General features: G+C 34.6%; 1 protein-coding gene across 7 annotated transcripts in view; it reads left to right on the top strand.

Moving 5' to 3' along the window:
• Positions 1 to 27868, top strand: part of LOC6642805 (mediator of RNA polymerase II transcription subunit 15) — a 29102-nt gene extending 1234 nt beyond the window's left edge. The window contains exons 1-11 of one of the 7 annotated variants that reach the window (XM_023175961.2): positions 7013 to 7291; positions 13455 to 14152; positions 14419 to 15107; positions 16446 to 16943; positions 17430 to 17496; positions 17771 to 17972; positions 18152 to 18223; positions 18554 to 18810; positions 19215 to 19274; positions 19341 to 19478; positions 27524 to 27868. In XM_023175961.2, coding sequence (XP_023031729.1) covers positions 7053 to 7291; positions 13455 to 14152; positions 14419 to 15107; positions 16446 to 16943; positions 17430 to 17496; positions 17771 to 17972; positions 18152 to 18223; positions 18554 to 18810; positions 19215 to 19274; positions 19341 to 19478; positions 27524 to 27546 — 2943 coding nt within the window. In that variant the 5' untranslated portion in view covers positions 7013 to 7052 and the 3' untranslated portion in view covers positions 27547 to 27868. Of the gene's footprint in view, positions 1 to 7000; positions 7292 to 13454; positions 14153 to 14418; positions 15108 to 16445; positions 16944 to 17429; positions 17497 to 17770; positions 17973 to 18151; positions 18224 to 18553; positions 18838 to 19214; positions 19275 to 19340; positions 19479 to 20847; positions 25333 to 27523 lie in introns of those variants that run through there. The other 6 variants (XM_023175960.2, XM_023175964.2, XM_023175966.2 and 3 more) reach the window with 6 other exon arrangements.
• Positions 27869 to 27892: the final 24 nt, after the last annotated feature.

Raw genomic sequence — 27892 nt, 5'->3', positions numbered from 1 at the left:
ATATATGTAGTTATATGTATGTGCACATAGAGTGGCTGCTCGAAAAGTTTATGATTTCTTTCACAATTGAGGCATCGGCTTTATATATGTATATATACCTATTCATTATGAGAGATTTGAAGGCCAGGAGCCCACGCCGATGCCGATGGCGACGCCCACTCTCCTGATCCCCACCATTAACGTGTAGCACTTTTGGCAGCCCTCGGCAATGTCCACGTTGCACGCGCTTTTTGGCAGGCGACAATTTGAGTGTGTGTATTTTCTTTTTTTTTTTCTCCTTTTCTTATTCTCTGTGGCGAATTAATTAATTTAATTTCATTTATTTTTTGGTTTTTGTTTTGTCGTATTTTTCAACAAAATGTATGTATTTGTGTTTAGCAAAATTTTTGAAGCAGCTGTCCGCTTGTTGTACATATCTATACATAATACACTTGGGTATATAACGCATCCATTTGTCTATATAAACATTTTGGCACACGTGTTGAGAATTTAAAGAACTGACGGCATTCACCGGAAGTTTTCATTCACGCACATTCGCTGAAGAGTAAGAAAAATGTTTGACCACCCTCGCGAAATACAATAAAAGCGTGAAATGGGCCCAAGAATTTGACATAAAATGCATTTCATTTCGTTTTAGTGTCCATTTTGTTGACTTTTCTCTTAGTATCAGTTGATTTTTCTTCCCATTTTTCTTTGTTTTTTTTCTGTTTTGCATTTTTTGACGTTGATGGGCCTCACATAAATTTCCTGGTGCCGACAAGAGACAAAATACAAAATAAATGCCTGCTGCCATAATATATTGAGGAAATTGGGTCAAAATTATGTTTGCTAAAAAGCAAAAACAAGCACTAAATAAAAAAAGTAAAAGTAAAAATCTGCAAAAATATAGTATGTGAGACTAGAAAAGAACCACAATGAATCTTTTATATTTTGACACATCACGCATACGACCCATTTGACATGTAAATGACAAAGTGAATTACCCATTTTGAACACTTGCATAAAATTTCCATTGTCCATCAATTTAAGTGCGAACTTGAAATGCAAATTGTTTTGCCATAAACCTTTCGATAATATTTTTTTTTTAATATTTTTTTTTTATTTACTCATATTTTTTTCGGCGTGCTTCTTTCCAAAAAGTTTTGTATTTATTTGCGTTTTTGATTGGTTATATGTATATATTTATATATCAAGTTTTCCAGGGTATATAAAGGAGTATATATTTTGAATAATTTTCACAAAATTATCAAAGTTTCTCGAAAATAGATCAAAATGTTATATTTTGAGCTATTAATGTTTATTTCGCTTTTAAATTTTGAACTGAATTGGAACATAAATTCTAATAATTTGACAGAAATTTGTATAAGTAAATTTACAACGAATAATTAAGTTTTAAGTATTCGATGTTTTGATGTTAATTAAAAAATCACTTTTTTTTCTCTCTCTATATATATATATATGTGTGTATGTTGTGCGATATGCATAAGTTAGGTATGTATGTATGTCTATAAATGTATATTTAAGTATGAGCTATGTATTTATATTTATATTATATATCTAATTGTAAGTATTCGGAGTTTTGAAGAGATCCTTAGAGCAAAGAAAGTTAGAGTGTGAGAGGCAGTATAGTCGATTTAGTTAATAATTAATAATAATTCTAAAACAGAATAAAAAAATAAACACAACCAATGTAAGCTTCTTTCAAATTTTATTTTTATAAATTTTAAATCAACCTTTAAATACATAAAAAGACGTAAACTACACTTATTATCAAATGTTTTGTAGGCTAAAACTAGTTGAGACTTATCATCAAATGTTTCTTAGGCTAAAACTAGTTGAGAATTGTAACAAAATGATACAATTTTTTTAGAATTACAGATCTTCCTTTTTTTTGTGCAAACATAGCTTAATTTTGCTACTTTAACGTTGTAGAACAAAATTGAAAAATATAAAAAGATATATAAGACAACTTTTAGAACATAGTTCTTTATAAGGTAGTATTAGGTCTGATTGATTAATATTTTAATATTAAATATTCAAAAGGGTATACAAACGTCAATATATAAAATCAATGCAAAACTTGCGTATTTTGATGGATTACTTGAAGTGAAAATTTCCTTTTGTCAACCGCAATTAATTTTAACACTTCTTTGTCGGCTGTTTCTTTTGGAGAATAAGGAAATTACATAAACTCACAATCAGTTGTGAATTTATTTACCCTGCACATTTTTGCATATATAATTTTTTAGTAAATGTTGAAATACGATTTATTTGCACGTAAGTTCAAGTGTATGGCACATGACCGTGAAAAATGTATGCAGCCAAAAAGGTAAACAGATGAATACAGATTGATAAATGCACAAAAAAAAACAACGAAATTATATTAAATCCAATTAAATGTCAAAAAACCAAGCCCTTTTTCATCTGTGTATGCGTGTGACATTAAATTATAAAATGGATTAACATTGAATGGGAATTATTTCAGTTCAAATTTGATTGCTTTGTCAATTTTTGAGTAAATTCAAACTACTCCATTTGCTGTCGGTTTGGACTAAAATTTGTTTGAGTTCTTTTTTTTTATTTATGTATATATAACATTTTTCTATGGAACTTTTCCATTTATTTGTTTTTCAAACATTTTTCTTGCTTCATTTTCCCTTCGATCATAAAGCATATTGCGGCAATTTTTCTTGGTAAACAACAAATAACAAATTGTTTACACGATGAAAACGAAATCGTAATGGAAATGGAAATGAAAATGGTAAAAAAAAGGCGCTGGCGGGATTTGCGGATTTGGATTTAAGACTCTGACTCGGTTTCCCCCTTGTCTGGCCAAAATAAAACAAACGACCAATGGCCATGAGACCACAACCACATGTGGTAGTCCATGATCGGTTGTTGGTCGGCAGCAGAAGAAATATTGATAAAAATTACGTTAAAGAAGAAATATTGCAGCATGGCATTGTGCAACGGGCACAAGCCACTTTCACTTGCGACCAGCAACTGCCAGGCAGATTAATATAAATAATTATATGGCGGCAGGCCCAGGCCCAGGTTCAGGCTCTCCAGACTCTCAGTCTCTCAGTCTCTTAGTCTCTGATGGGCTCATGTCATGCAATCAACGTGGCCAACCAACAAAAAGCGCAATGACAAATGCCAAACGAGTTGTAAACAAATTTAAGTAGTCGGTAGTAGTTGTAGAAAGTGATAAATGGTCTCTCTGATTGCCCATCCTCGTCCCAACTATAAACCAAGAAAAGAAAAAAAATATATATTTCTGATCTTAATGCGTAAACAAAATATTTTCAAGGTCGAAATTTAATGATGGGCGTGTGTGTAGATTTAAAAAAAAAAACTATTTTCTTTTTTATCATGTTTAATATCATGCGAATCTTTTTCATCGAACATTCGCTTTGTTGCTGGCGTTATTTTCCGTGTGAAATTCATATTTACGAGTGGATAGATATACATATACACAACTATATGTATATATACAAAATATATAAATAGATCCATTTATGTTTTAGTTGTTGCTTTCATTTATCTAATTTTTTGGCTAATTTGAGTTTAATTTATGATCTTTTTAGCTAGACTAAATGGCGGTTAGTTGTCAGTGATTAGTGCTTACAGTTTTAGTCACGCCAAGTTTCAGTTTTGAGTAGACTAAATTACAATCATTCCTATGAAAATTTTATAATATAGCCGTCTGATCTTTACGAACTTTGGCACAGTCATTAGCAAGGGCATTAACCTAATATATATTAAATTTTAAAAATATTGTTTGAAAAGTAACAAAGTTGTTCACCTAAAACTTTCGGAAGCTAAATGATAGAGTGATCCGATCTTAGAACTCCAAGAACTGAAGCAACTTATGATGAAATCAGCTTAAATACCAAGATGAATTTTAATAGTTAATTAACTGTGAACAGAGATTTCTTAAACTGATCAAGAATATATATAAATATATGTGGCGCTCTTTATATGCAGCTACTGCACACTTTTGAACAAAATTAATGCCAGATACAGATTGATAAATTTTCCCGTCACCATTTTCTCACACATTAATGAGCCATAAAATATGACATAAAATGCATTTAAAATGCATCGTAAATTTTCGCCTTCCAGCCACATAAAAAAACAGGTTACAAAAAATGAAGACAGGAATTTGGTGAAATAATTTTAATAAATGAGAAGAAACATTTAACACATGATTAAAAAAGAATTCTTTTTCTCACATTCAGTTCTCTGAACCTCATCAGACAGATGATGGAAATCGAAGTGGGAGACCTGCGGCTAGCTAATTAGGTGGCCCTTGCTGATTGATGGCTCAGCCACAGTATAATATACACACACATATATATATTTATAGACATTTTCTAGTTGACCCACTTATCAGGCAGCCAAAAAGTATTATTGAATGAATAAAGTGGAAACCAAAACATATTTCTGACAGTTTGGTCTGCAATGTTGGCTTCATTCATTGTTCAAAAAAAGAAAAAACGAGAAGAAAAACAAAAAACAACAAAATGGTAGAAAAGAAATATTGGGTTTTCAAAATGTTATTGGCAGGCACTCAGATTTCAAGTGTGCGTCAATTGAGAAATGAATCATTTGTTTCTAAGTCTTGTGCTGGCAATTCCAATCTGCTTATTTTAACCACTCCTAAAAAATCCTAGATGAAATAAGAAGTAATTTTATACAAAGTATATGTATTTGATAAATTCGATCTTTATTAGTCAGAACGTAGTTAAACTTATGAGTATCTTTATAAAATCTAAAGCAGTATAGGAAGGGGAATATGTTCTTTGCACAATGAATTTCTAGCATCTTTAGACTTATCTAAATAACTCCACACAAATTAGATATAGAATTAAAGTGCAAATTAGTTGTAAAAGATGTCTGAAGCTGAGGCAACACAATTGAAAATTAAGTATTGAAAGAACAGTTGAAGTGGCCACTCGAGGTTAAAACTAGTTGAGAATTAAATCTAAATAATGGGGAATCTTTGTTTTCTTTGCATACGAAGTAAAATATTACCGAATATGCTTAAAAGCGAATGCGTTTAACGAAAAACATATCACATTAAAACTTAAATTGGATTAAATGTTAAGAAAATGAATCGAAAATCTCTAATTGACTAAACAAAATGCATAATGCATATATTTACTTAGGATTATATCTCTATAAATCTTTCTTTACCACTTATGTATAAATCAAGGCTTTCTGAATCTTCCAGAAACGTTCCATGACCTTTGCAAGCAAAAGGAGGATAACAATGTTATATATATTTAATTAAAACTGAGAATAAAGATTATTAGAAACAATTTCTAGCAACAAGAAATACATTTTTTGTCTTTGTTTTTTTTTTCATTTTGTACCAAATTGTAACAAATTGCAGTCGCGACTATGAACAAATGTCTATCGAGACATGAATTGACAAACTTTCAGATACATTTTCTTTTTCTTTAATCGTTTTCTCAACACTTTCGCCTTTTTTTTCTTGGTTTGTGACACGCTTTTTATTTTGCTGGACCAATCGATTGATATAATTTGTTGTGCCCTAGAGCATTCACATATAGAAAAACCAAAAAGTACCTTAGTTGCTTTTTAGTCTTGTCATTCGACGTTTAAGAATTCTCTTTTCCGCTTTCTTTGGCAATTATGATTTAACTGAGTTAAGATAGCAATTACATATATATAAAATTGTCAAGGCCAAGTGGGCCATCATTCCGAGGCTCAGTTAATTGGAGCGGGAAAGTCTAACAAATTCCAAAAATGTGAAGAAGATAATTTTGATGAAAACAACAACCGAGGGTGTATGAGATAAACGTATGGCGATTTAATTACTTATGAACAAAAGTAATAAGCAGACTACATGACAAGCAAGTGAAAACAATTAGCTACACGATAACCACGACAACCACCTCAAACACCAGCACCACCCCAACCACCACCAACCACCTCTAACAGATGCAGATACAAGATACAGATAAAGCAACTGAGTACAAATGTTTTCAAGAAATGCGAAAAATACGTTTGGCGTTTAACGTTTAAATTTGTCGCCGCAGTCGAACAACTTTTTGACAGACAAATAAATTGCTGGCAAATCCAAAACAAAAACCAAAAGCCGTAGCCAAAGCTAGAGCCAGAGCTAGATCCATGTATCTATGTATGTAGACACCGCGTGCCAGTTGAACGTTTATCAAAGCGTTCGGGTTCGATGTGATTCGGTTTCGGATTTTCCTTTTGCGGCAAACACACAGAAATGTATCTGCAACAAGTTGCTAAACAACTTCAGTTTCAGACGACAGTCAAAACCGACAAAACGAATTCAACTTCACAGAGCGTCGAGACTCTGCTGCGTTCAGTTCCATTCAGTGCGCTGGCGAGATACAAACCAAGTAACTACGAGATACAAAATTTCAGCGCGTGTTTCCCATTCGATAGTGTGTGTTCTGTGTGAGAAAAATTTAATATCAAATTGAGAAAAACAAAAGGAAAACTTATAAGTGCCAGCAGCAAATGTTGTTACAATTCTCAACTGATCACCTCTAAAAATAAAAAATAGTCAACAATATCACTCAAGCTTGCCCTTGTCTGTTTGTTTGTCTGTCTGTCTGAATGATTTTTTTTATGACGATTTTATTTCTTTGTTGCCGCATGAATCATCATTAGCATCATCTTTAGTTTGCCGGTCAGAAGGTCTCCAACGATCAATACTTAGATTGACTGTATTCCTTTCAACTCATCTGAGTCATCCATATAAATATTTTCCTTAGCTTGATAAAGTCCAATAATACGACAAAGGGATTGTACAACTTTACCTAAGCCAATGGGCTTATCTATAAAGCAAATGAGCTGATCACAACAAATAAAGATTAAACAATCAAACAATAAGAGTTTATTCACTTGAAACAATCGTAACAACATTTTTGCTATAATTTCAAATGTTAATTAGTTGCTGCAAAACTATGAAAAATTAGTTGTTCAATTGAAAAAGAAAATTATTTACAAAGCATTTACTGTGAACTGTTCGAGAAAAGTGTATAGAAATGGCCACCTCAGCTCTGCCAGTGGCTTCCAGCTCCTCCAACTCACCGGCTTCCATACAAAATCCACAATTGAAACGTGTTGTCTATTCCAAATATCGGGAATTACTTGGTTCATATAATGATAAGGCAAATGCCATTATTGATACATTGCCCGCCTATTTAGTGCGTCAGGATCATGGATTTCAGTTGACTGAATTGCCAGTGAATGGCAACACCAACAAACAAAGCGAGGAAACAAAGTGAGTGCAAAAAGTATATCTATTAAGCACTGATAAGGTGAATTCAGTGCGCAGAAAAAAATAAAGAGACGTAACCTGAACGAAATTTCTAAGTAAATATTTATAGCGAGATTAGCTCAACTCTGGAATGTGGGCGTTGGATAGCAAAGGCAGTCTGCAAGAGCATCATCTATTTATAGACCCTCTCACACACACACACACATGCAGACAATGACTATCATTATGTCATGTTGCATGTGGCAGCTTTCAAGTTCTTGTGGCTGCTGCAGTTTCTGCTGGATTTCTGCCTGCCCTTGATCTTGAAATATGCAGCTGCAACAACTCCTAGGCAACAATTTTTTTTATAGGGTAACTAAGGGTAATATGGGACTAGTCTTTAAATATATAAACTATTCAAAAGTTAAACAAGTAGAGGTTAAGGCTATTGTTATATCAGGTAAAATATTTAATGTTCTCTATTCAAAAAGAAAATATAAGATTAAGAGAAAAATAATTACGTTATGATCTGCTTTTAAGTTGACACAAGAGCAACTAAGACATTCAAAGTAAATTGCTTATATTAAAGTGATTAATATATATACCATATATTCAAATAAATATAAAATACAGTTAGACCAGCAGGTAAAACTTGAACAAAATAAAGAAACGGTCCCTTATTTCAAGGAGACTCGGTCAATACAGGTCGAGTTAAAGAGTTAACTAATTAGAAAATCGTACATAAAAATTGTGAAAAATGATAAACAATAAAAGTCATACTAAAATACATATAAATATGTGCACCTATAAACTTATTAGACATCTGAATGATGTCATGGCATAATTTACTCAGTAAAATGAATGAGTAAAAATAAAGAAAATAAACGAATTGTCAAACCCAATGAATAATGAATACAAAAAGCCTATGACAATCGAATTAACTCGAATTAAACGAATTTACCCATATTATGCTTGGTCAAATCGTTCGATTACCCTTTAAGAAAGCAATCTTTAGACATTTAATTCAGATATCAAAAAGTCAAGCTTTATGATATAGTTAACTAGGCTCTTATATTTAGATTTCAAATTATGTGTAGAAATAAAGTCAAAAATATATTACTTTGACTTTGGTTTTTGTTTATTTTTGATTAGGCAATATACTTATAAATTACTCCCACTCATAAATTTTATTCTTGTTAATTTAGAATGTAGTGATACTAGGTCTCACGTCATTTATGCATTCGAACTAGTTTTGAATTCTTATTTTAAGCATTAACCATTCGATAAAAAACAATACACCTACATACTTGAGAAATTTGTTTACATTGATACTTTATTCCATAATCTCCCGCAAACATATTTGAAATGGGTAGCATTCAGTCAATCACATTTATTCTTTCTCTCTGTCTCCCTCTCTCTCTCTCTCTCTTTGCGTGTCGTAGGCCAAAGTCAATTCCTATGTAGATATAATATTTGCACGCTCATTTGCATGAGCAACACAGAAAACAGCAAATGGCAACAAAATAAAAAAAAAGTGAAAATCCAAATTGCACAGATGTTTTTCTATCATTTCATTGAAATTTTTCATTTTTTTTTTGTATTTTCTCCTCATTCATTTGGGGCCATCGTTTTAATGAGAGCAAGTACAAATAAATTTTCCTACATTTCTTTATATATTTTTGGCATACAGAAATATATTGTCTTTTAAATACTTATAGATTACAAATATTTATTTTAAGCATCAAGTGCAAAATAAAAAAAAAAATATGTATATAAATTTGTATATATGTATATATATGATGCACATCAAGTTGTGCAGGTTAATTGGTTAGTCACATAGCATAATGAGTCTGTGTAAATAAATAGGACAAAGTCTATGCACTTTGTTCCATTTGACATTTTAATTGGCAATTCTGTCAAACGAAAGCCAACATATTGACCACAATATACATTTGTATGTTAGCTGGTTATGCTTCTTGTAGACCAGACCAGAACTTGCAATTAGAGAAACTCTTAAACCCGATTGGGCCACTGACGCCAGGACCCGACAATTGACGTCATTAGACAACATTAGACAAAACGCGTGTATTTCAATTTTTTTTTTTGATTTTGTGGTTTTTGTGTGTTGCCAAAAGTTTTTTTTTTTAGTTTTCAGTTCAACAATCTTGGCATGTGGCATATGACGACAATTTGAAGCATAGAATTTAGCACAATGAGAGACAAATAAAAAATACAACTAAGAAACTAACTGTGTCGAAGATTTAAATAGTCATTGACTATTCAATCCTTTTATTGTCTCAAGTTGTTGTATTTATTTCCATTCAAAAAAGGGATCCATCTCATAGGTAATCCATTTCCATGAACTGAGCTGAGCTGCCTTATAGAAACGTTTAAAATTTTTAAGTGAATTTTATATGTTTTAGGGCGATTTCAATAAATTTAAAGAATTTTAAATACCAACAGCTCTAAAAGTTGTGAGACTAATTTGGATTTAGTCAAAGCTAACTTCAACTTAAATGTTTTCATTCTGCTATTTAAGTTGTCTTTTAAATATGGCATAAGCTGACAAGAACCTGAAACTGATTAATGTATTTAGAAGATTATAGTTAGTGATTAAATTAGCCACTTAAGCTAATCAAAATTCAATAAATATAAATCTATATTTAACAAATCTGACTGTTTCTGTTCATTAATAAAGAAAAACCCAAACGATGAAAGCAAATTATATTAATCCAATTATATTTAAGATGAGTACAATTTTTAACTCTTTACTTTTTAATTACAAAATGTAATGAAACAACATTACTACATACGTATATGTAGACGTACTTCTACTAACAATTAGATATTAAACTTTGTAAAAATATTTGTTGGTTTTTTGAGGAAAAGCTAGCTGACTAGGAAAAGTCATTTTAAATTTTATTAATGATATCGAAACTAAATTTTTGAGTGAGAACCATAAAATACTATTTAAAGTTTTTCTAGATTTTATTCAAAAGTTTTACTTAAATAATTGATAATGTAAAAATCTCTTGTTAAGTAAGAATAGTTAAAGCCTTTATAGTATATATTTTTTAAGATCTAAGACTCTAAGCCTGACAATTCTTGACAATTCTTACTGTCATATTAAGAGATCTAAAATTGTTGTAATAGATCAACAGTTTTGTTGACATTTGAAATGTTTTTATTTTCCAATTAGACTTTCTACTAACTAGGCTCGTTTATTCCACTTTCTGACTTGGAGTCCTAACAACCCACTTGAGTTTCTCATAATTATTTACGGTTGACTTTTCTCCACATAATTTGCTTAATTTAAAGTCTAATAAAAACTGAAAATTGAAGACATTCTCGTTAAGTTTTGCGTAGTCCAGCCAAAAAAAAAAGACAAAAAGAAAAGAAAAGAAAAGAAGAGAAGAAAAAATATCTTAAGCCTGTTTATAATGAAAGAAAGAAAGTGATGGGCAGGCAGGCAGGCAGACAGGCTCTCATTTGGCTAGTTCTGGAAAAGTTGTCCAGCCCGTTTTCTTTGGCCTGAGACAAAGCGACACAACGAAGCGTTGTGCATGCTGAATGATTCAGTTCAAGTGGGTCAGGCGAACAGGAACAGGTGTTTACCACACACACACAAAAAGTGCTAATATTTTATGGCCAAAAGATGTAGACAGCAAACACTTACAAAATACAAACCGCAAATGCGAAGGCTGTCCCTGTGGTTAACTTAGACGCCGATTGCAAAATGCCAGCACCCACAATTGTATAATCGCAATGACTGTTTTACATGCAAATTGGAGCGTTATGTGCATCAAAGTCAAATGCAAATGACGCAACTCCCTGCGGTTCATGAACAGACAGAGCCAGAGCCAGAGCCGTGTGTCGGTGATCCACAGCAATTCATTAATTGCCTCCATTTAAGGTTGATACAAAAGAAATGCTGTCCTCTCCATAAAAATCAGATATGCCAAGACAACTGTTGCTTGAACTTGCCATTGATTATGTGTGAATACAAAAAGCATTAAATTGCCATAACTGAGCAAGGCGTGCCAAAATTGTAAGGTCGTCTAGTTAGTTTTTATATGTGATTTCATCTCTCCTCCCTCCCCTTTTTGCCACTGTCGTTTATTGACTCTGGCTTTCAGTTTATGGCCAGATAGGAAATTTAATTTGCACAACAGTTTTGTTAACCGTTTTTCTTAAATGTATTTTTTGCGTATTACTTGTTGTCCATATTTAGCATGGAATGCAGTTATGAATATGAAAAATGTGAGCCTGACAAGCCTGAAAATGTGTCGACTTAATATTTATATTGTTTTCCTGTTACAACTATGTTTGATTAATTATTGGCAAAATGTATTCAGGAAGTCAATTGTTTAAGAAATCTCTTTGAGTATATCCATCCATAAAGTAAGTTTAAATAGTTGTAGTTCTGAAGTTTTTTTAATGGAATATGTGGTCATAATTGCAGAAGCTTTTTCAATAGTTTTAATTTATAAAAATATCTTAATTTTGTTTCTTGGCTCCTGATGTCCATAAGTCCCTGAGGTTGCTCTACTTAATATGCCGTTCTCGTTTTGAACCTTAGTAATTTGGCATGGCATCGCAAGAGAGAACACATCTCAGATCCGATTTCGATCATATCATTTGAAATGGAAAGCGATAACAGGAGGGAATACAAATTTAATTTTATTTAAAGCTTGGCAATAATTTTAATATTATATATAATATACATATAATGAGTTCAAATTCTTAAGCAAATGTTGCTGGCGTAAATCAAATTTTAAGCTCTCTATTTAAATTTTTTTATAGTATTTTAGTTAAGCTGCTACTTTTTCCATAAAATCCATTTTGTTCTCTTGCTCGAAAAATCTAGCGGTTCTAAAATCAATTTTGAAGCCCTTTTTAGACACATTTTTCATATTATTGTTTTGAAGTCTACTTATTTTTACTGCAATGAAAAATTTCTTCAGTTTAATTTAATGTCAAAAGTAAGAAAATTTTTAAAATAACAAAACTTTATTTTGACCATCGATTTAAGTGCTTTCTTTTAGTTAAATTCACTTTAATTTCTATAGTTAATACCTTTTTTAAATATTTATAGTGAATATATCAGATATGGCTTCAAAATTATAGCTTATCGAGCCACTGTGTTTTACATTTAATTAAAACAAAGTAATAAAACAGAAATAAAACCCCAAATTCCATTGACTCCTTATAGATGAATTTAAATTATTCCATCACGGTAATAAATGCGATGAGTTAATATAAATAAATTTTGACAAGTTGTCACATTCGGTTGAACAACTTTATTGGTTCAAGTTAGACACACCTTTGCACTTGGCGGGATTGTGTCAGATGGCTGAAACCGAATGTCTGGCAATTTTTTAACTGCTTTTTGCCATATTGTGAAAAAGTCATAAAATCATGGATTTTTTATTGAAATCAACAACAATAAATATGGTAAATTCAAGATTCTTAAAAGAAAACAAGCATGAGAAATCCATTTATTTAGCCTGAACATATAATAAAGAATATGCCTCTCCCTAGAAAAGCTTAATAACCAAACAAAGATTGTAAGAAAAAGTAAGCAAGAACTCAGTGGCGGATCTAGTTAAGTGAAATTACTAACTTAGGGCGGAAAATCTGAAATCTTTAAGTTTTTGATCTGCAAAAAGTTAAAGAAAGGTTGAAAAAATACAAAAAAAAATATTTGAAACTTAGTTTTAGTTATAATGTTTTTGCTTAATTTGCATACGAAAAAAGTAGTGAAAACGCAATCACCTTCACCCTCATCTCAATTTCAAAAGGCATTCAAAAGTTTTTGCACTTCATTGAACGACCTCACCTTTTATGGCTATTACTCCATAACATTTTCATATAGATTTGCAAACACTTTCGCCATAAAAAGTCATATATACATATACACAAAAAATTGGCTCAATGAACTGTCGATGAGCGGCCAGTCATTAGTCAAGCAACAACAGCAACAACAAAAAACAACTTAAAGATCACAACAAATGAGGGTTTTGGCAAGAGATAAAAAAAAAACTCACAAAAAATTATGATAAATAGTCATAGACAAAGCAGAAGTGGAAAAAATTAGCATAGCTTGGGGGAAGGAAGTGAAAATGAAACTGCTTAATGAGATTTTGTTTTTTATCAATCACTTTTTTTTCTCTCTTTTCTTTTACAGTTATGGTCAACGCGGTGGAGGAGGAGGAGCAGGAGGTGGTGGCTATGAGGCGCCAGCCTGTGTGCAGAATGCCATGATGACAAAAGACAAGAAACCATTCACATATACACCAGGTGGCATAGATCTCTCTCAGATACGTTCGGAGCGTATGGCCAAACGTTTGGCTCGCAATGCCCAATCGGAGGGAGCCACTGGAGCATCGCAACAGAATAGACCAGCTCAGCCGCAGTCACCAAATGGTGGCTCACCTGGATCTGGAGCAGCCAGCTCAATGGGAGCTGCTGCCATGGGTATGCCCTTTCAGGTGCTACCACCGCCGCCGCCGCCACCACAACCGGGTAAGAATGGCAATCAATTTGCCCCAGCTGCACCCCCACCACCACCACCCCAACAACAACAAAGCACATTAGCACCACCCGGTCGTCTTAGTGCACCAGGTTCGCCGGCAACGGCTCGTAAATCACCAACACCACAACGTTTTGAGCCGCCACCATTGGGATTCCGGCCAGAGATTAAGATACCACCAAATCCGATGGCAGCTCTAAAGAAAGTTCCACCGCCCGTGGAGAAGAACACATTCTGGAAGGATGAATATTGCAAAGAGCGTTCCAAGAGTCCATTGCCAGAAACAGCAGCAGTTGCAGCTGCTCCAATTACTCAGCCAAGTCAGAATGGAGACTATACCGATAGCGTTGATGGTGAGCTTGTGGAGCTAAAGGAATTTTACTTTATCAATTGGGTTCTTGGTTCACCTAATCTGGACACTCAGTCTCAATTCCATCCATCGCCCAGCAATTACTAAGCGGTTACGGTTTTACGGCTTTATCTAAATCACATTTAACCCCATGAAATGGCTAATTAATTTCCCCACTAAAACCACTAATAAAAAGAATAAGCAAAAACAAGTTTAAAATTTTAAAAATTATTGCCAAAACTAATAATTATTGTTTTTGTTTCCAATTAGGCTATAAACCTCAAGCAATTGGTAATAGCAACTATAGTCCAGTTGCCCCCAAATCGCCGACAATGCAGCAGCAACAACTACATCAACTACAGCAACAGTTGCAGCAACAACATCTGTCGCAGCAGGTGCCCACGCCGCCACCAACTCCACCCCAACAACAACAACAGCAGCAACAACAACGACAAGAGTTCCGCAGTGTGCCCATGCCACAATCGCCGGCTGTCAATGTTTATACACAGAGACAGACAGAGAGTCCACGTTCACCCTTTGAACAGCAACAACGATCCACTGAGAGTCCTTTCCGTTTGGCACAACAGCAGCAACAACAGCAACAATCACCACAACAGCAGCAGCAACAACAATATCCACCTTTGGCAATTTCTCCATTGGCTCAGCAACAGCCAACAGCTCAGCAATCAGCACAATCTGTACCCTGGCGTACACAACGTTCTCAGCCTGTGGTTTCACCACAGCCCCAGCAACAGCAGCAGCAGCAACAACAACAGCAGCTATCACATCCACAACCCATTTACAACAATGTGCAACAACAGCAGCAACAGCAACAACAACAACGATCTCGCGATGTATTCAGCCCAGTCAGAAATGACACAACAGCAACAGCAATCAATAACCAGCAGCAACAGAATTATGGCACTCAACAAACACCATATTCAGGAGCAGGAAAACCGGTAAGTAATTAGAAAATAAGATCAGTTTATAACACTTTAATTGAAATTAAATTTATCAAACTTAGATTAGTTTAACATTTTTTTCACTGATTAAGAGTTACTAAGTTGAGCCAATACTCAAGGACATTTAAGGAAACTCTTCCATGAAAGCTTTGCCCATTAAATACTCGCATTCATACTCTCTCGATTCCAAAAAGTTACAAAAGTTATGAGTCCCTTAAGTATTGGAATAAAAATGTTAGCTTAAACCACTGTAAAGTGACTTTGTTGGCAACAATTCATTGCATAAATCAGTTTTCGCAAAGTATTTGTCAAAACTGTTGGACCTTTTTAAATTACCAAGTTTTTAAAATTTTATAACTATGTAATTTTCTTCTTAGCAGTTATCAAGTTTTGAAGTCTTATAATTTTTCAACTTTTTGTGAAAGTTTGAAGTTAAATTTAAATAAATTTGATTTAAAATCAGTGAAATAAATGGGTTAGATGTGCTGTTTTTGTATGTAATTCTTTTGCTCTCCCTCGTGGATTCTACTTCTAGTATATTTATGATTTTTTTTCTTTTGAATATATCTTACCTAGATGAAAAAAACAATCTACTAATCAAAAGTCTCTGAAATATACTAACAACATAAGAAAATTGAAAGAAAAGCATTTTATGCAAGAAACAAGAGTGACTTAATTTAACATTTCTATTTAAGATAAAGTAAAATAGGTTTACTATAAACTTAAAGCAATAACATAAAACTGGAAAAAGTTACAATCCCTCCAAATGAAGACTTGAACTGTTATTTATGTTTTGCTTTTCAGTGCCAAATTCTGACTCAATATACATAAATAAAATATAAGCAATAAATACCCATATAAAAAATGGTGATTTAAGCTCTATTAAAATATGACCTTTAACTGTCATGTGGCCCACATGAGTAATATTTGCTTATTATGCTAGCAGTTTCAGGAACTTATAATTCAATTAGTTGAACGTTTTCTACTGACAGTTGCTTAAAAATTTGTAGGGAAATCCAATAAAAATGTGTCTGCAAAGAAAATATTTTTGAAATTTACAAGCAAAAAATCATGTCAAATTCTATATTGAAAAAGATCTTTAGCGGAAGCATTCTTGAATATATTTTTAGATCAATGCAAGTGCTAATGCATTCACTCAACAAAAGAGAACATTGAACGCATTCCACTTTGTTTTGTGGCGAATTTAAATTTAGACACTAGCAAAGGCCAAACACGAATTTTGAACTTGAGGCAGGCAAAGATACAAAGTTAAATGTACAAAACTGCAGACTAAAAACTAATTCTTTTAACTCTTTTCTTCAAAAAAAAAAACAGACCAACGTTGGTTCTCTTTACATTGCTCCTTTGGCTCAGCCCACAGAGCCACAAGCCCAGCGTATTCTGCTTCAGCAGCAGCAGCAGACTGCAGCCCGGGATTCGCCTATGAGGCAATTGCCCCAACAGCAGCAATCAGCTGGCCAACCTTTGCGTTGGCTTAGCTCCCAGCCGGGAGTTAAGGAGCAGGCACCTTGGGCCCAAGCTCGAGCTGAAGAGAATGGCAACGTTTTGCCATCAACATTAAGACAGACGACTCCGGCGCCAACATCAGCACCACCAGCACAGCCACAAGTTGCACCACAAGCGCCACAGCAACCACAGCAAACATCTTTCTATCAACCACAATTGATTCAAGGCAATGGATTTGGTCCACAACCAACAATTCAACAGCAGAACTTTGGCTCAAATACTCAGCCAGGTGGTTTGCGTTTGCAAATTAATTTGAATACGAATAGTAACAGCACCAGCAACAACAATAATCAAAGTGGACCAAGGGTAAGTCTAATGAATGTATTTAAAGGGGTATTTAAGTCCAAGAAAAATTTTAAGATCTTTTGAATGAAATCAGTTCGAGTAATCGGCTTTTTTCGATAAAGTTTTAAGTTTAAATGAAAAAAAAATTTTTCGTTATCCACAATCGTTTTCTTTATCCCCGACGGAACTACTTTTTAGTATTGCTTCATCAGGGGGAAACTCCACCTACATCGGGGTTCGAACTCGAGAACAACAGAATTGTAGATTTAAATGAGTACTCATCAATTCGTACTTCCTCACATTCGAACACATAATTTTCAACAGTCTGAGTTTTATTATTTTTATTCAAGATGAACAAGTTTTACAAAGTGTTTTATTTAGTCAATTCAGTTGCGGACATAGTTAGCTATTTAATTATTCAGCTTTCTATTCAATTCGTTGTAGAATGAATGAAAATGCGACTACCACTCACTTCTATTAATAATAAATTCTGTAAATTTATTCCAGGAGCGCATTATACCCATTACTTTGGAGCAGACACCAACATATGCAGCTGCCCAACCGAATTTCGGTGGTAAGTTTTTCAGTTGTTGGTACATAAATAGCTTCTATTGATGTAGTTTGTTTAATATGGCGCTTTCCTATCTAAAACCCTTGATGTTTGTAACTAATAAATATAATAAAATAGATTCTTCTCCAAGCACCCCCCAAAACCTTCCCAACTTCCACGCACTTTGTATTCCAAAATGATCCAGTGATCCAATCAGCCCTTCCTCTGCAGTAACCCTCCAACTTCTTCTCTATATATCAAATATGTGTCTATGTATACTCTTTATTTCCTATGAAAGCGCCTGCTGGTCACATAATACGCTCAGCTAATCAATTTGTCGATCAAGGTTACAACAATTATCCAGCTTCCGGAATGGTTCAAGGACAAAGGGTTATGTCACCGCAACTCCAGACGAATGGCAACTCTACACGAATTGTGCCCATCTCTATTGAGGGTGGACGATCCGGACCTGTATCCCAATCGCCAGTAGTTTTGCAAAAGTAAGTTTAGTTAAGATACTAAACAAACGAAAAGAAAATGAAAATATGATTTACCTTAGTTTGTAATATTTTTGTGCTTTTTCCAACATTGAAAAGAATTGCCCAACACTAATGCGTATTAATTTTTTAATGCTTCTTACCACCCCCAATCAAAAAAACCTAAAACTATGACTTTTTAGTGGCAGTTACAATTTATTTGTGCATCAATGTCCGCTCGAGGCGGAGATACGCTACAGAAAGAATCGTCTCAGGTAGTACAATCGCCAATGTACACCATCGAATGTGTGATTAACTATCATCAAACATTGTAAACTGTACCTCGATTTTGCGTCTTGAGTCTCAAATCCCTCCAATTATCAATACATTTTTGTCATGATGATTTTCTACAAATCGTTTCAACACATTTTAAAATCACTTATCTTTTGAAAACTAAAAACCAAATTCAATTCGACAATTAACACAAAAATGAAAATTATATTTAATTTGGCCTAATGATCAAATTGATTACCAAACATTATTTCGATAGCATGCTAACCCAAAAATCCTAACCTAACATTACGCCTATGTATATTTACTTGCAGCGATCCACGATCACCGCCCATACAATCGAAATCGTTTAGAATTTTGCAAAAAATAACCGATACCGTGGACGATGGCAACGACGATGAATCCTTTGCACAGCAAACTCCCATCGAGCAGCCGGCCCAATTGCAGAGGCCACAATATGCTCGTCAGATGAGTGCTCAGCAGGCAAGAAATAGTCCAACTATAGAACAAATGAGACGATTGCAAATTGGTCAGGATCAACAGCAACAGCAGCAGCAACAACAACAATTGGGTACGCCTTTAGCTTGGTCGCCGCAAGGTGAGAATTTCTTTCCCCTTCTCGGTGTGTTCCCCTTTTCCCATCTCACCCCCTACTCCTTCGTCCCTTGCATTTTCTCTACTCTGTGTGTGTCTGTGTCTTATAGGTAAGATTAGTTCGAAGTTGCGTACCGGAAGGAAACATATTGGAGTTGATCTTTGGAAACATTTTACTAATACAGCAGCTTAAAGCTTTAAAAGTTGAAAAATAAACCTTTTCGGTTGATAGAAAACTAACCAAAAACCAAGCTTATTGTGTATGTCCCCTTATGGTAATGGTTTCATCCATCAAAATTCGCCAATGCTACTAAATTAGAATAGTTTTCATCGGGGCAATATCAATGAAATGTTGAACGAAAACTGAATTCCTTTTTGCAGGTAATGGCATCTCAGCACAGAATCGCTTTACACAACAACAACAACAACAGCAGCGTTTTGGTACATTAAATGATATAGATAATTAAGAAACTTTCGAACTAACATTAATTGTGTATTATTTCTTAGATGGACCCCCACAACAACAACAACAATATATACCACCTAGTGAACAACAAGCTCCGGAACCTAAAAAATATACGGGTAGCGCTATACCTAGTCGATCATTTAAAATTCTACAGGCTATGACAACACCAGAAAATGCCGGTAAGTACAGGAATCGAAAACGCAAAACGAAAAACCAAATTTTAAATACTGGCAAAAAACCCAAACAAAAACTTGTGTTGGCTGAAATGGAATCGAAAAGTTTCCTAGATTTTCACACTGAAGACCAAACATCATGGCTGTATATAGACTTAACACACATTTTACATAACTAATCAAAGCTAAGATTGTTGAATTTCTCACAACGAAAGTTGGCTAAAAACATTTTGCAATACAAACTTTGAAGTAAAATTTATGACACTTATTTTGGAACATTTTAATACTCTTTCTCATTATAAGTTTTAAGTCCAACAAAACTACTTAAACGAGTTCTTTATGAACTGATGGATATATACAATTTTATAGTTTGCAATTAATCGATCAAAGGCGATATTTGTGTAATTTCAATGAAACAAATTTTGGAACGATTTGAAAGAAAGATTTTTATTAAGTTTAGCTTTAGTTTAGTTATAGTCAAATCTTCGTAGAGTAAACTTTTTTATCATAAAGTTCTTTGTTTCATAAACAAAATTTAGAGACTGAGCTATAACATTTCATTTTAATATTCTTTAAATCACATAAAATTTAAGTCCTCTTCATTAAAAGAAAGTTTGATTCTATTTTGTATTCTTGCATAAAATATATATTACGTATACGTAAATTATTAAATGTTATATGAATTTTCCAGTTCCGAACTTTGACTCATGTCATTAACTCAAAAATATGTTCCAATATAGTTAATGATTTTAAAAGACTGAACTGAACTTTTTAGAAAAATCCATTAGTTCCATTAAAAATCCATTGAGGTATTTCTTTAACTAACGAAATAAGTTCATCAAACTATTTCATAGAAGTTTTCGAGGAGTTTGTTTTAATTGCAAAAAGTTTTGGTGACTTTTGTATAGAATTTTTCAATACATCTTAGTTAATAAGATACAACATTCACATACAAAGACATACACAGAACACGCTTACACATGGCCTTAGTTTTCTCTTTATTTTTCTTTTTAAAATATTTAATTTTCCTTTAGAGAGATTTCACCTTTTGTTTTATGATTTTGATTTCTTAGTTTTTGCTTGAAGTAAGTTAAAATATGTGGAAGAACTAGTTCATTTCGCATGATACTATAAAAAAAAAACAAGAAAAACATATCGCAACCATGTGGCATACATATTTGCATCGCTCCATTCACCTGTATATATAGCCGCCCTGCTTGTTAAAAAAAAAAAAAAATTACATTAAAAAAACCTGAATGTTTGTTGGCCCAACGAACATTGCATTAAAAAAAAAAACAAAAAACTGCACTCTCACCGTGTCTATTTCTTTTCTTTTTTTTCTTTATTTTTATATAATTTTTGATACCGACTTCAGAACATAAAATTCACACCGAGCTGGACTCGGATTTGGAAAATGTTGAATTGAACGAAAACCCAAATAATAATAATAATAATAATAATCATAACAACAACAAGAAATATAATAATGAGAGTAATAATAATAATAATAACAAAGAGATTAACCATGACTCATCCTCAGATACCATACATTCATCCAATTCCTCGCTTAGTTCAGATAGTAATTCGTGTCCACCCCGTTCGCAATCAGTGCCACCTCATTATCCCTATGCCTATGGCTATCCACCATATCCTTGGTATATGCCACCCCCACCTCAGGGTAATGGCAGCGAAATGCCACATCATTGGCCATATCCATATGCCTATCCACCGCCTCCTGTTCATTCAGCGGATGGAAAGTCTGTGGACGGAAATTATCCACCGCCCTATGCCTATTATTATCCCTATCCGTATCCTCCACCACCGCCGCCGGCACAACTTAAGCCAGGGGAAACACCCAATTATGCACAGTTTATGCCACCCTATGGACCATATCCTTATCCTGTAGCTCCGAGCTATAGCCAGAGCTCGACGGAGGAGAGTCGAGCGAGCAGCGTCTTGCCGGATATTATTATAACACCGAGTACCGATGATGTGCCCTCTCAGGTTATAATGCAACATCACATCAAGGTGGAGCCTCGAGAGCCACCTAAGCGGGCGCACTCCGTTGAGATTGAAGAGATTGTTAGCAGACCCAAAACCCGCAACATTGTCTGCACCAACAATCACGAGGTGATCGATGTGTTGAGTCAGCGTTTGGCCAATATTAACAAGATATCCAGTGGGAATACTCAAGCGAATTTGTCCAAGCAATTGCAAAAAAATTATGCTGGTGAGCAGAGTAAAGAGCTCGAGGTTCGATCTCCCAGTGAGAATGCCTCAGAGGAAGATAGCAATGATGAGGATGAAGATCAGGATGACGATGAGGATGATACACCGAAACACAACCCATTGCAGGCAATTAAATCGGTGGCAAATGTTCAAGTTTATAGACTCGAATCAGATGACGATGATGACGACGATGTCACGACAGCCGAGGAAATGTCCGATGAAGAAGAGGAAGTCGAAGAGGAAATCGAAGAGGATTATCTAGTGGAAGAAGATCTAAGTGTCATCTATGAGGAAGAAAGTGAACTGGAACGCAGCAGTAGCGACTATGCCAAGACGGTGATTAGAAAAGATGGTTCAAGATCAACCATAGCAGATCTCGAAGTAGAGAAACAAATTGAAGAGCACGACAGAGATGACGACGATGATGAAGAGTCGACTTCAGTCACCGTTCGTTTGCCATTGCGTTTCTCCTTCAGTCGCAGTTCGAATGATGAGAATGTAGCCACAGTTGAGGTGGGTAATACAACCACAGACGTCGAAGAGAAACGCAACTCGTTCAGTGTGGCCAAAATAGAGAGTGACGATGAGGAGGATAATGACTGTGAAATTAGTGTAACCATTAGCCTCAGCAATTCATCGCGCTCAAATTCGGTGGAAAAGAAGAATTCAAAACCCTTTGCCGCAGAGGAAGTCCCGGAAGATGTTTCTGCTACGTTCTCCTTTGGAAAGCCTAATATAGAACCCATCAAAGAGATTGCCGATACCACAGCTTCGCCGCCAAAAGAAGAATTTGATTTCTTTGCCACTTTGATGGCCACCAAAATGCAAGCGCAAAAGATGATGGAACAATCCAAGAACTTTTGGAAAACCCCCGAAACAAAACCCATGGAATCAACGATTGAAGTAAAACCCAGAATTAAGGAGGAGGCAAAGGAAACTAAGCCAGTTAGACCGATTTCTGGTGATTTTGCCAAAACTCAGGCTTCTCTAGAGGCCGCAAAAAATAGTTTTTGGTCCACCTTCAATACAGCAAGTCAAGAACCAGTTAAACAAGAGGAATCGATCGAGGAAGAGAAAAAAAAAGAAGAAGTGGACTTTTGGGCCAGCATTGAGAAGCAGCGGGAAGATTCACAATGGACGAAAAAAAAGAAAACTGTGACCTATACTCCGCTACAAAAAGAGACAGCTTCAATGATTGAACACTGGACCACAACTCTCAGAGCTAAGGTTGAAGCAGTGCAGGAACCTCTCAGAGCTGAAGTACATTTTGTTAAAGAAGAAGAGCCTAAAGAAGTTGCACAGCTTAAACACGAACAACCAGTGGAAGAGGAGGATTTTTGGGCCACCATTGAGACAACAGACACCGCAAAAAGTAATGGCCATTGGGAACAAGAAGTTCAAGCCACGACCCAGCAAGAGGATGATAAAGACATCGATTTCTGGGCCGATATTAAATCATCTGCAAGCAGTATTGAAAATATACCAAATAATTTTGAGTACGATCCCACCAAATATCCTGAAGAGCCACGTGAAGTTGATACAGATGAGGAAATTGATTTCTGGGCAGAAATCGAAGCAAATCGTCAACCCGGTCAAGATGATGATAACGATGATGTTACCTTCCATAAGTCTGCGACATTTTGGGCACGAAAAGAGCGACAAAATTCGGTTGAAGAAACCCCATACAAGCCAGTGGAAATTAAACCATTTAGAGCCAAGTTACCCGATGAGCCAGCAGTGGAAATTGATGTCTGGGCCACTCTAGAGGCAGCTAAAGGGGAAGAACCCGAAATTGTAGATCCAGTTATAGAAGAGGAGAAGGCTTTAGCTGAAGAGTATGAACAATTGGAGCACGAGAAGGATACAATTGAGGACGAGACTTTGCAACAGAAGACCGACAGTAATCTTCATCAAGTGGATACCATGTCAATGGCCTCTATGCATGAACCAGCGCCAGTCTATACGTGGGCGGTTCCAGCACAATGTGAAATGGAGCTACAGAATGATAACGATGATGATAATGATGAAACTGACTTTTGGGCTGACATTGAGGAGGAACGTGCCAAAAAAGAGCAAATTGAGGAAGCCGAACAAAAACGTCAGAATTATCGAAAGGCTATGGCTTTCTTTAACACCTCCATAGATGGAGGACGTCAAACTCCAACACCGGCTCAGACACCGCAAACGGATCGGAGTAGTGTTATTTTGGAAACAGAAGAATCCGACGAAATTGATTTGGGTCCTCCTGGCGAATACGAATTGGTAGGCCAAGATGGAACGATTGTCAAAGAAGATGCAGAAATAGACGAAGAAGAAGAGGAACGAGGAGCTCCGACACCGACACCCACAGTTCTTAAGGAAGAACCACAACCTCCTATGGTTTATGTCGAACCAGAGCCACAAATGAAGCGTCTGTCGAATGGTCTACCCGATCTTGAGGTGGAAAAGTTTAGTGAAATTCCCAAAATATCTGTTAAAGATAGAATCGGAGCATTCGAGAGTAGTCCAAGCCAAACGAAAGCCCTTACCAATCAATCCCTTTCGGTGGACAGTGGCCATGGAAAGGGTACCCTATCGCGTAATAGCAGCACACAACGTTCCGAGTCTGAGATCGAGGAGGATGATTCTGGTGTAACCGATATGAATCGTCAGCTATCGGAAACCGATACAGAATCGGAAAGTTTCCCCGAGTTACGTAAAATGACTAGCTATCAGCGAGCAGCCACACATTCCAGACTCTTCAAGCTCCTGAAAGATGAGAACGATCTGCCCGAAGGTTCGACAGTAGCGCTCAACGATGAGTTCCAATTGAAGCCAAGCAGACGTAAGATTGTCCACAATGTTTCGATTACAAGACGACAAAATCCTCAGGCCTTAAGTGAGGCCGAGACCATGACGCAACGTCGGGAACGTCTGTCATTGCCTTTACGCAAGAATACCAGCATCGATGCCGATAATCCTTCCACACCCAATAGTCCTGCCTCACCCATAGTGGGACCATCGGCCAATAGCCAGCGTGTGGTCAGCGATAAACTGGTCAATGAACTTGTACAGAGCCTTCTGCTCAAGAGTGATAGTACGCATTTGCGTAATCTGCCCATGGAACGCCTTCAGGCTGCTGCTAAGCGTGCCCTGGTCGAGGAAATGGATTCGAATCCGGAAATAAGCTCACTAGATAGTACACCGGCCCCAACGCCCAAGCAGGATAAAGAGTACACAGACTACTACAACAGTTGGAGTGATGCAAGCGGAAATAATGGCGAAGAAATTGTCCCATCCAAGGCTTTTCGAGCTCTGCAAGATCCCAGACGTAGCCCGTGGACAGTGCGCTGTCCCCGAGTACTTAGCTCTAAGACCATAAACAGAGATTTGGCTAGAGTTACAGAATCACCAGAGATTCTCAGTAGTCGGGGTAGCAAGAGTCCCGAATGCTTCAGACAACAGTCACAGTCCCGAGAACGTTCGATTAGCAGTTGGCGGAAGGTCTAGAAACTGACGAAACTGTCTGAGATGGCAACTGTATATAGCAAGGGCGGGATCTATCTAGATATAAGGGCAGATTTCTTAATCTGCACAATGGCAAAACGAAATAAAAAGCGATTCGGATCGAAGTACAAAATCGAATTAAAACTGAAGAGCAGAATTAAGAACGATTCCTCGAACTCATTTCGAACCCAATTTCGTCCAAATCGAATTGTGTAGCGCTCTTTACGGCGTATTGCATTTTGGCCTCATAAACTAACTACCCTTCAAAAAAATAAAAAACAAGGGTAGACAAGTACAAGCCAGTTATTGCATTTGTTCACTTCTTTATTTTTTTTATCCATTTATCTCCCATTTACACAAAAACTCATTGTACAACAAAATCAAAAGAAAGCACTCTGACTATTCAATTAACCGAAATATACCTAAAACTCTCTAATAAATGATGTAAATAAAACCTAAACAAAAAAAAGAAAAATCTCAACTGAATCAAATCAAAAAACCCAAAAAGATAATCCAACAACAACCAACAACAAAAAATCGTTCATTCGTTTGTTCGTTTGTCTTGTTACCTCTAAACCAAGATTCATCTCAGATTCATTTTTCTAAAACCAAAAACAAAAAATCGAAATCGAACCAACCAAAATGCAATCTAAATCAAATCCAATTAAAAATAAAACCGAAAACAAAACAAAAACAAAAACCAAATTTACCAAATCGCCAAAAATTTCATCTCAACTCAATGATTCTGTAAAACTCGTTCAAAATCCTAAGGTACATAAACAAAAAACAACCTAAAAAAACTCTAAACGCAACAAATTTGAGCTAATTGTATGTTTTCATTTGTTTAAAATTTTGTTGTCCTCCATTCGTTTTTTTTTTCTTTCTCTATTTTGTTTTAGTTTTTATTTTCGCTGCTATGATTTTTGTTTAATTTTTTGTGCCATATTTAATTTTCTTCTTTCTTTTTTTTTAACTTATTAATTTGTTTTTGAAAATATTTGCGATAGAACAGGTTTGTATTTAAAATGGGATGAAAAAATTACTCAATTATATCATGAGTATTTTCTCAATTTTGGGTTATAATTAAAACTCATATTGTTATTGATCCTCATCAAGGTTTTAGACATGTTTCTATACATATGTGCTTGGTACATTGGTGTCCATATATTTATAACTTTTTGAATTTGAATGCTTTGTTTTTAGATTGACTTCTAAGAATATTTAAAGCCATTTTTTTAAATTTTTGAACATGTTGGTGATTTAATCACATTAATAAAAACTTTAATTAATTTTCTTAGCTTCGTCACAATTTTAGGATCTATTATCTTCCCCCATTTTTGCTCCTATAAATGCTTTTTTGAATCATACGATTCCTTTTTTTATTGTTTTTATCGATTCGATCTCTTAACGTTTTCTGCCGCAAAAGCGTTAAATTTTCTATCGAATAATGTCTTTTTTATAAAACCGGATAAATATTGAATCATTTTCATGAACATTTCTTTTTGTTTTTAATGTCGAACAAAGTTTAGAATTAAAGTACTAAAACCCAAAAGTGTTAAATTTGTGACCATTGCTGTATATAGCATAATTTTTACAAAAATTTGGAACAAAGTTTAAAATCATAATGAAAAATTGTGGGAAATTATTAAAATTATAAGTTGTATCGCAAATATTTTTCAACAATTGTGGTTCTTAGTTTCTATATTCAAAATGCTTATGTTTAAAATAATTATTCCCCGAAAAAAACAAAAACTGGAGAGCAAACTCCACCTTATAAATGAACAACGAATGAAGAAGATTTTTTTATATATACTATATACTTATAAATTAAAAGAAAAAGATCACAATGAAAGTAAAGAAAAAAAAATATTTTGTAAAATATATAAAGAATAAAAAATCGTTCGTTACATTAACCATTCATTCAGTGTTTTCTTTACTTTTTAACTTGTTTTTTTTTACACACAATTAAAAAAAAAATTGTTTATATACCTACATACATCTTTATATCTTTTTTCTTTAACCAACAAAAATTAATCGTTAATTCTAATGTTAATGAGAAATATGAATGGCTTGATATTGAAATTATGAAACAAAGTTAAAAATTAAAAGGTGAAGTTTTCTCTCGAAATGTTGCATATGATTTTATTTGGTTTGAATTGGCTGAGAAACATTATTTTGTTTTTCTATATCGTTTAATTGCTTTGAATTTGTTTTTTTTACAATTTTTTATTTAATTTTTATTATATGTAAGACACATTTATGATTTGTGTAAACTTTTTAATTCAACACAAGAAAATACTAATAAGAAATTTCTTCTTTCTTTCCTTTTCTTACAGGACCTGGACAATCGGATCTATAATTATTTCTCAAAGCCATAGAAATCAATTATAGCCTAAATGCTTGAAAATATATATATATATATAGATTTCTCTATATATGTATGTGTAGATATAAGTTCGATACACACACACACACAGACTTTTAGGATTGTCATTATAATATGCGGGAACGGGAACCCCTTTAAAAAAAAAAACAAAAAACACAAAAAAAAGAAAAGATAATCAAACGTTTTTAGTGAAATTTCTTCTTTTTTTTCTCTCTCTTGTTTGGCAACTAACTAACCCATTGAGTTGAGAGGTAAATGGTTAACTCTATTGTTAAACGCGATTTTGGTAGCAGAACAAAAAACACACACACACAAAACA

Source organism: Drosophila willistoni (assembly GCF_018902025.1).
Source record: "Drosophila willistoni isolate 14030-0811.24 chromosome 2R unlocalized genomic scaffold, UCI_dwil_1.1 Seg167, whole genome shotgun sequence".
Taxonomy (NCBI): domain Eukaryota; kingdom Metazoa; phylum Arthropoda; class Insecta; order Diptera; family Drosophilidae; genus Drosophila; species Drosophila willistoni.
Note: the sequence above shows the minus strand (reverse complement) of the source record. Positions and strands in the feature narration are given on the sequence as shown.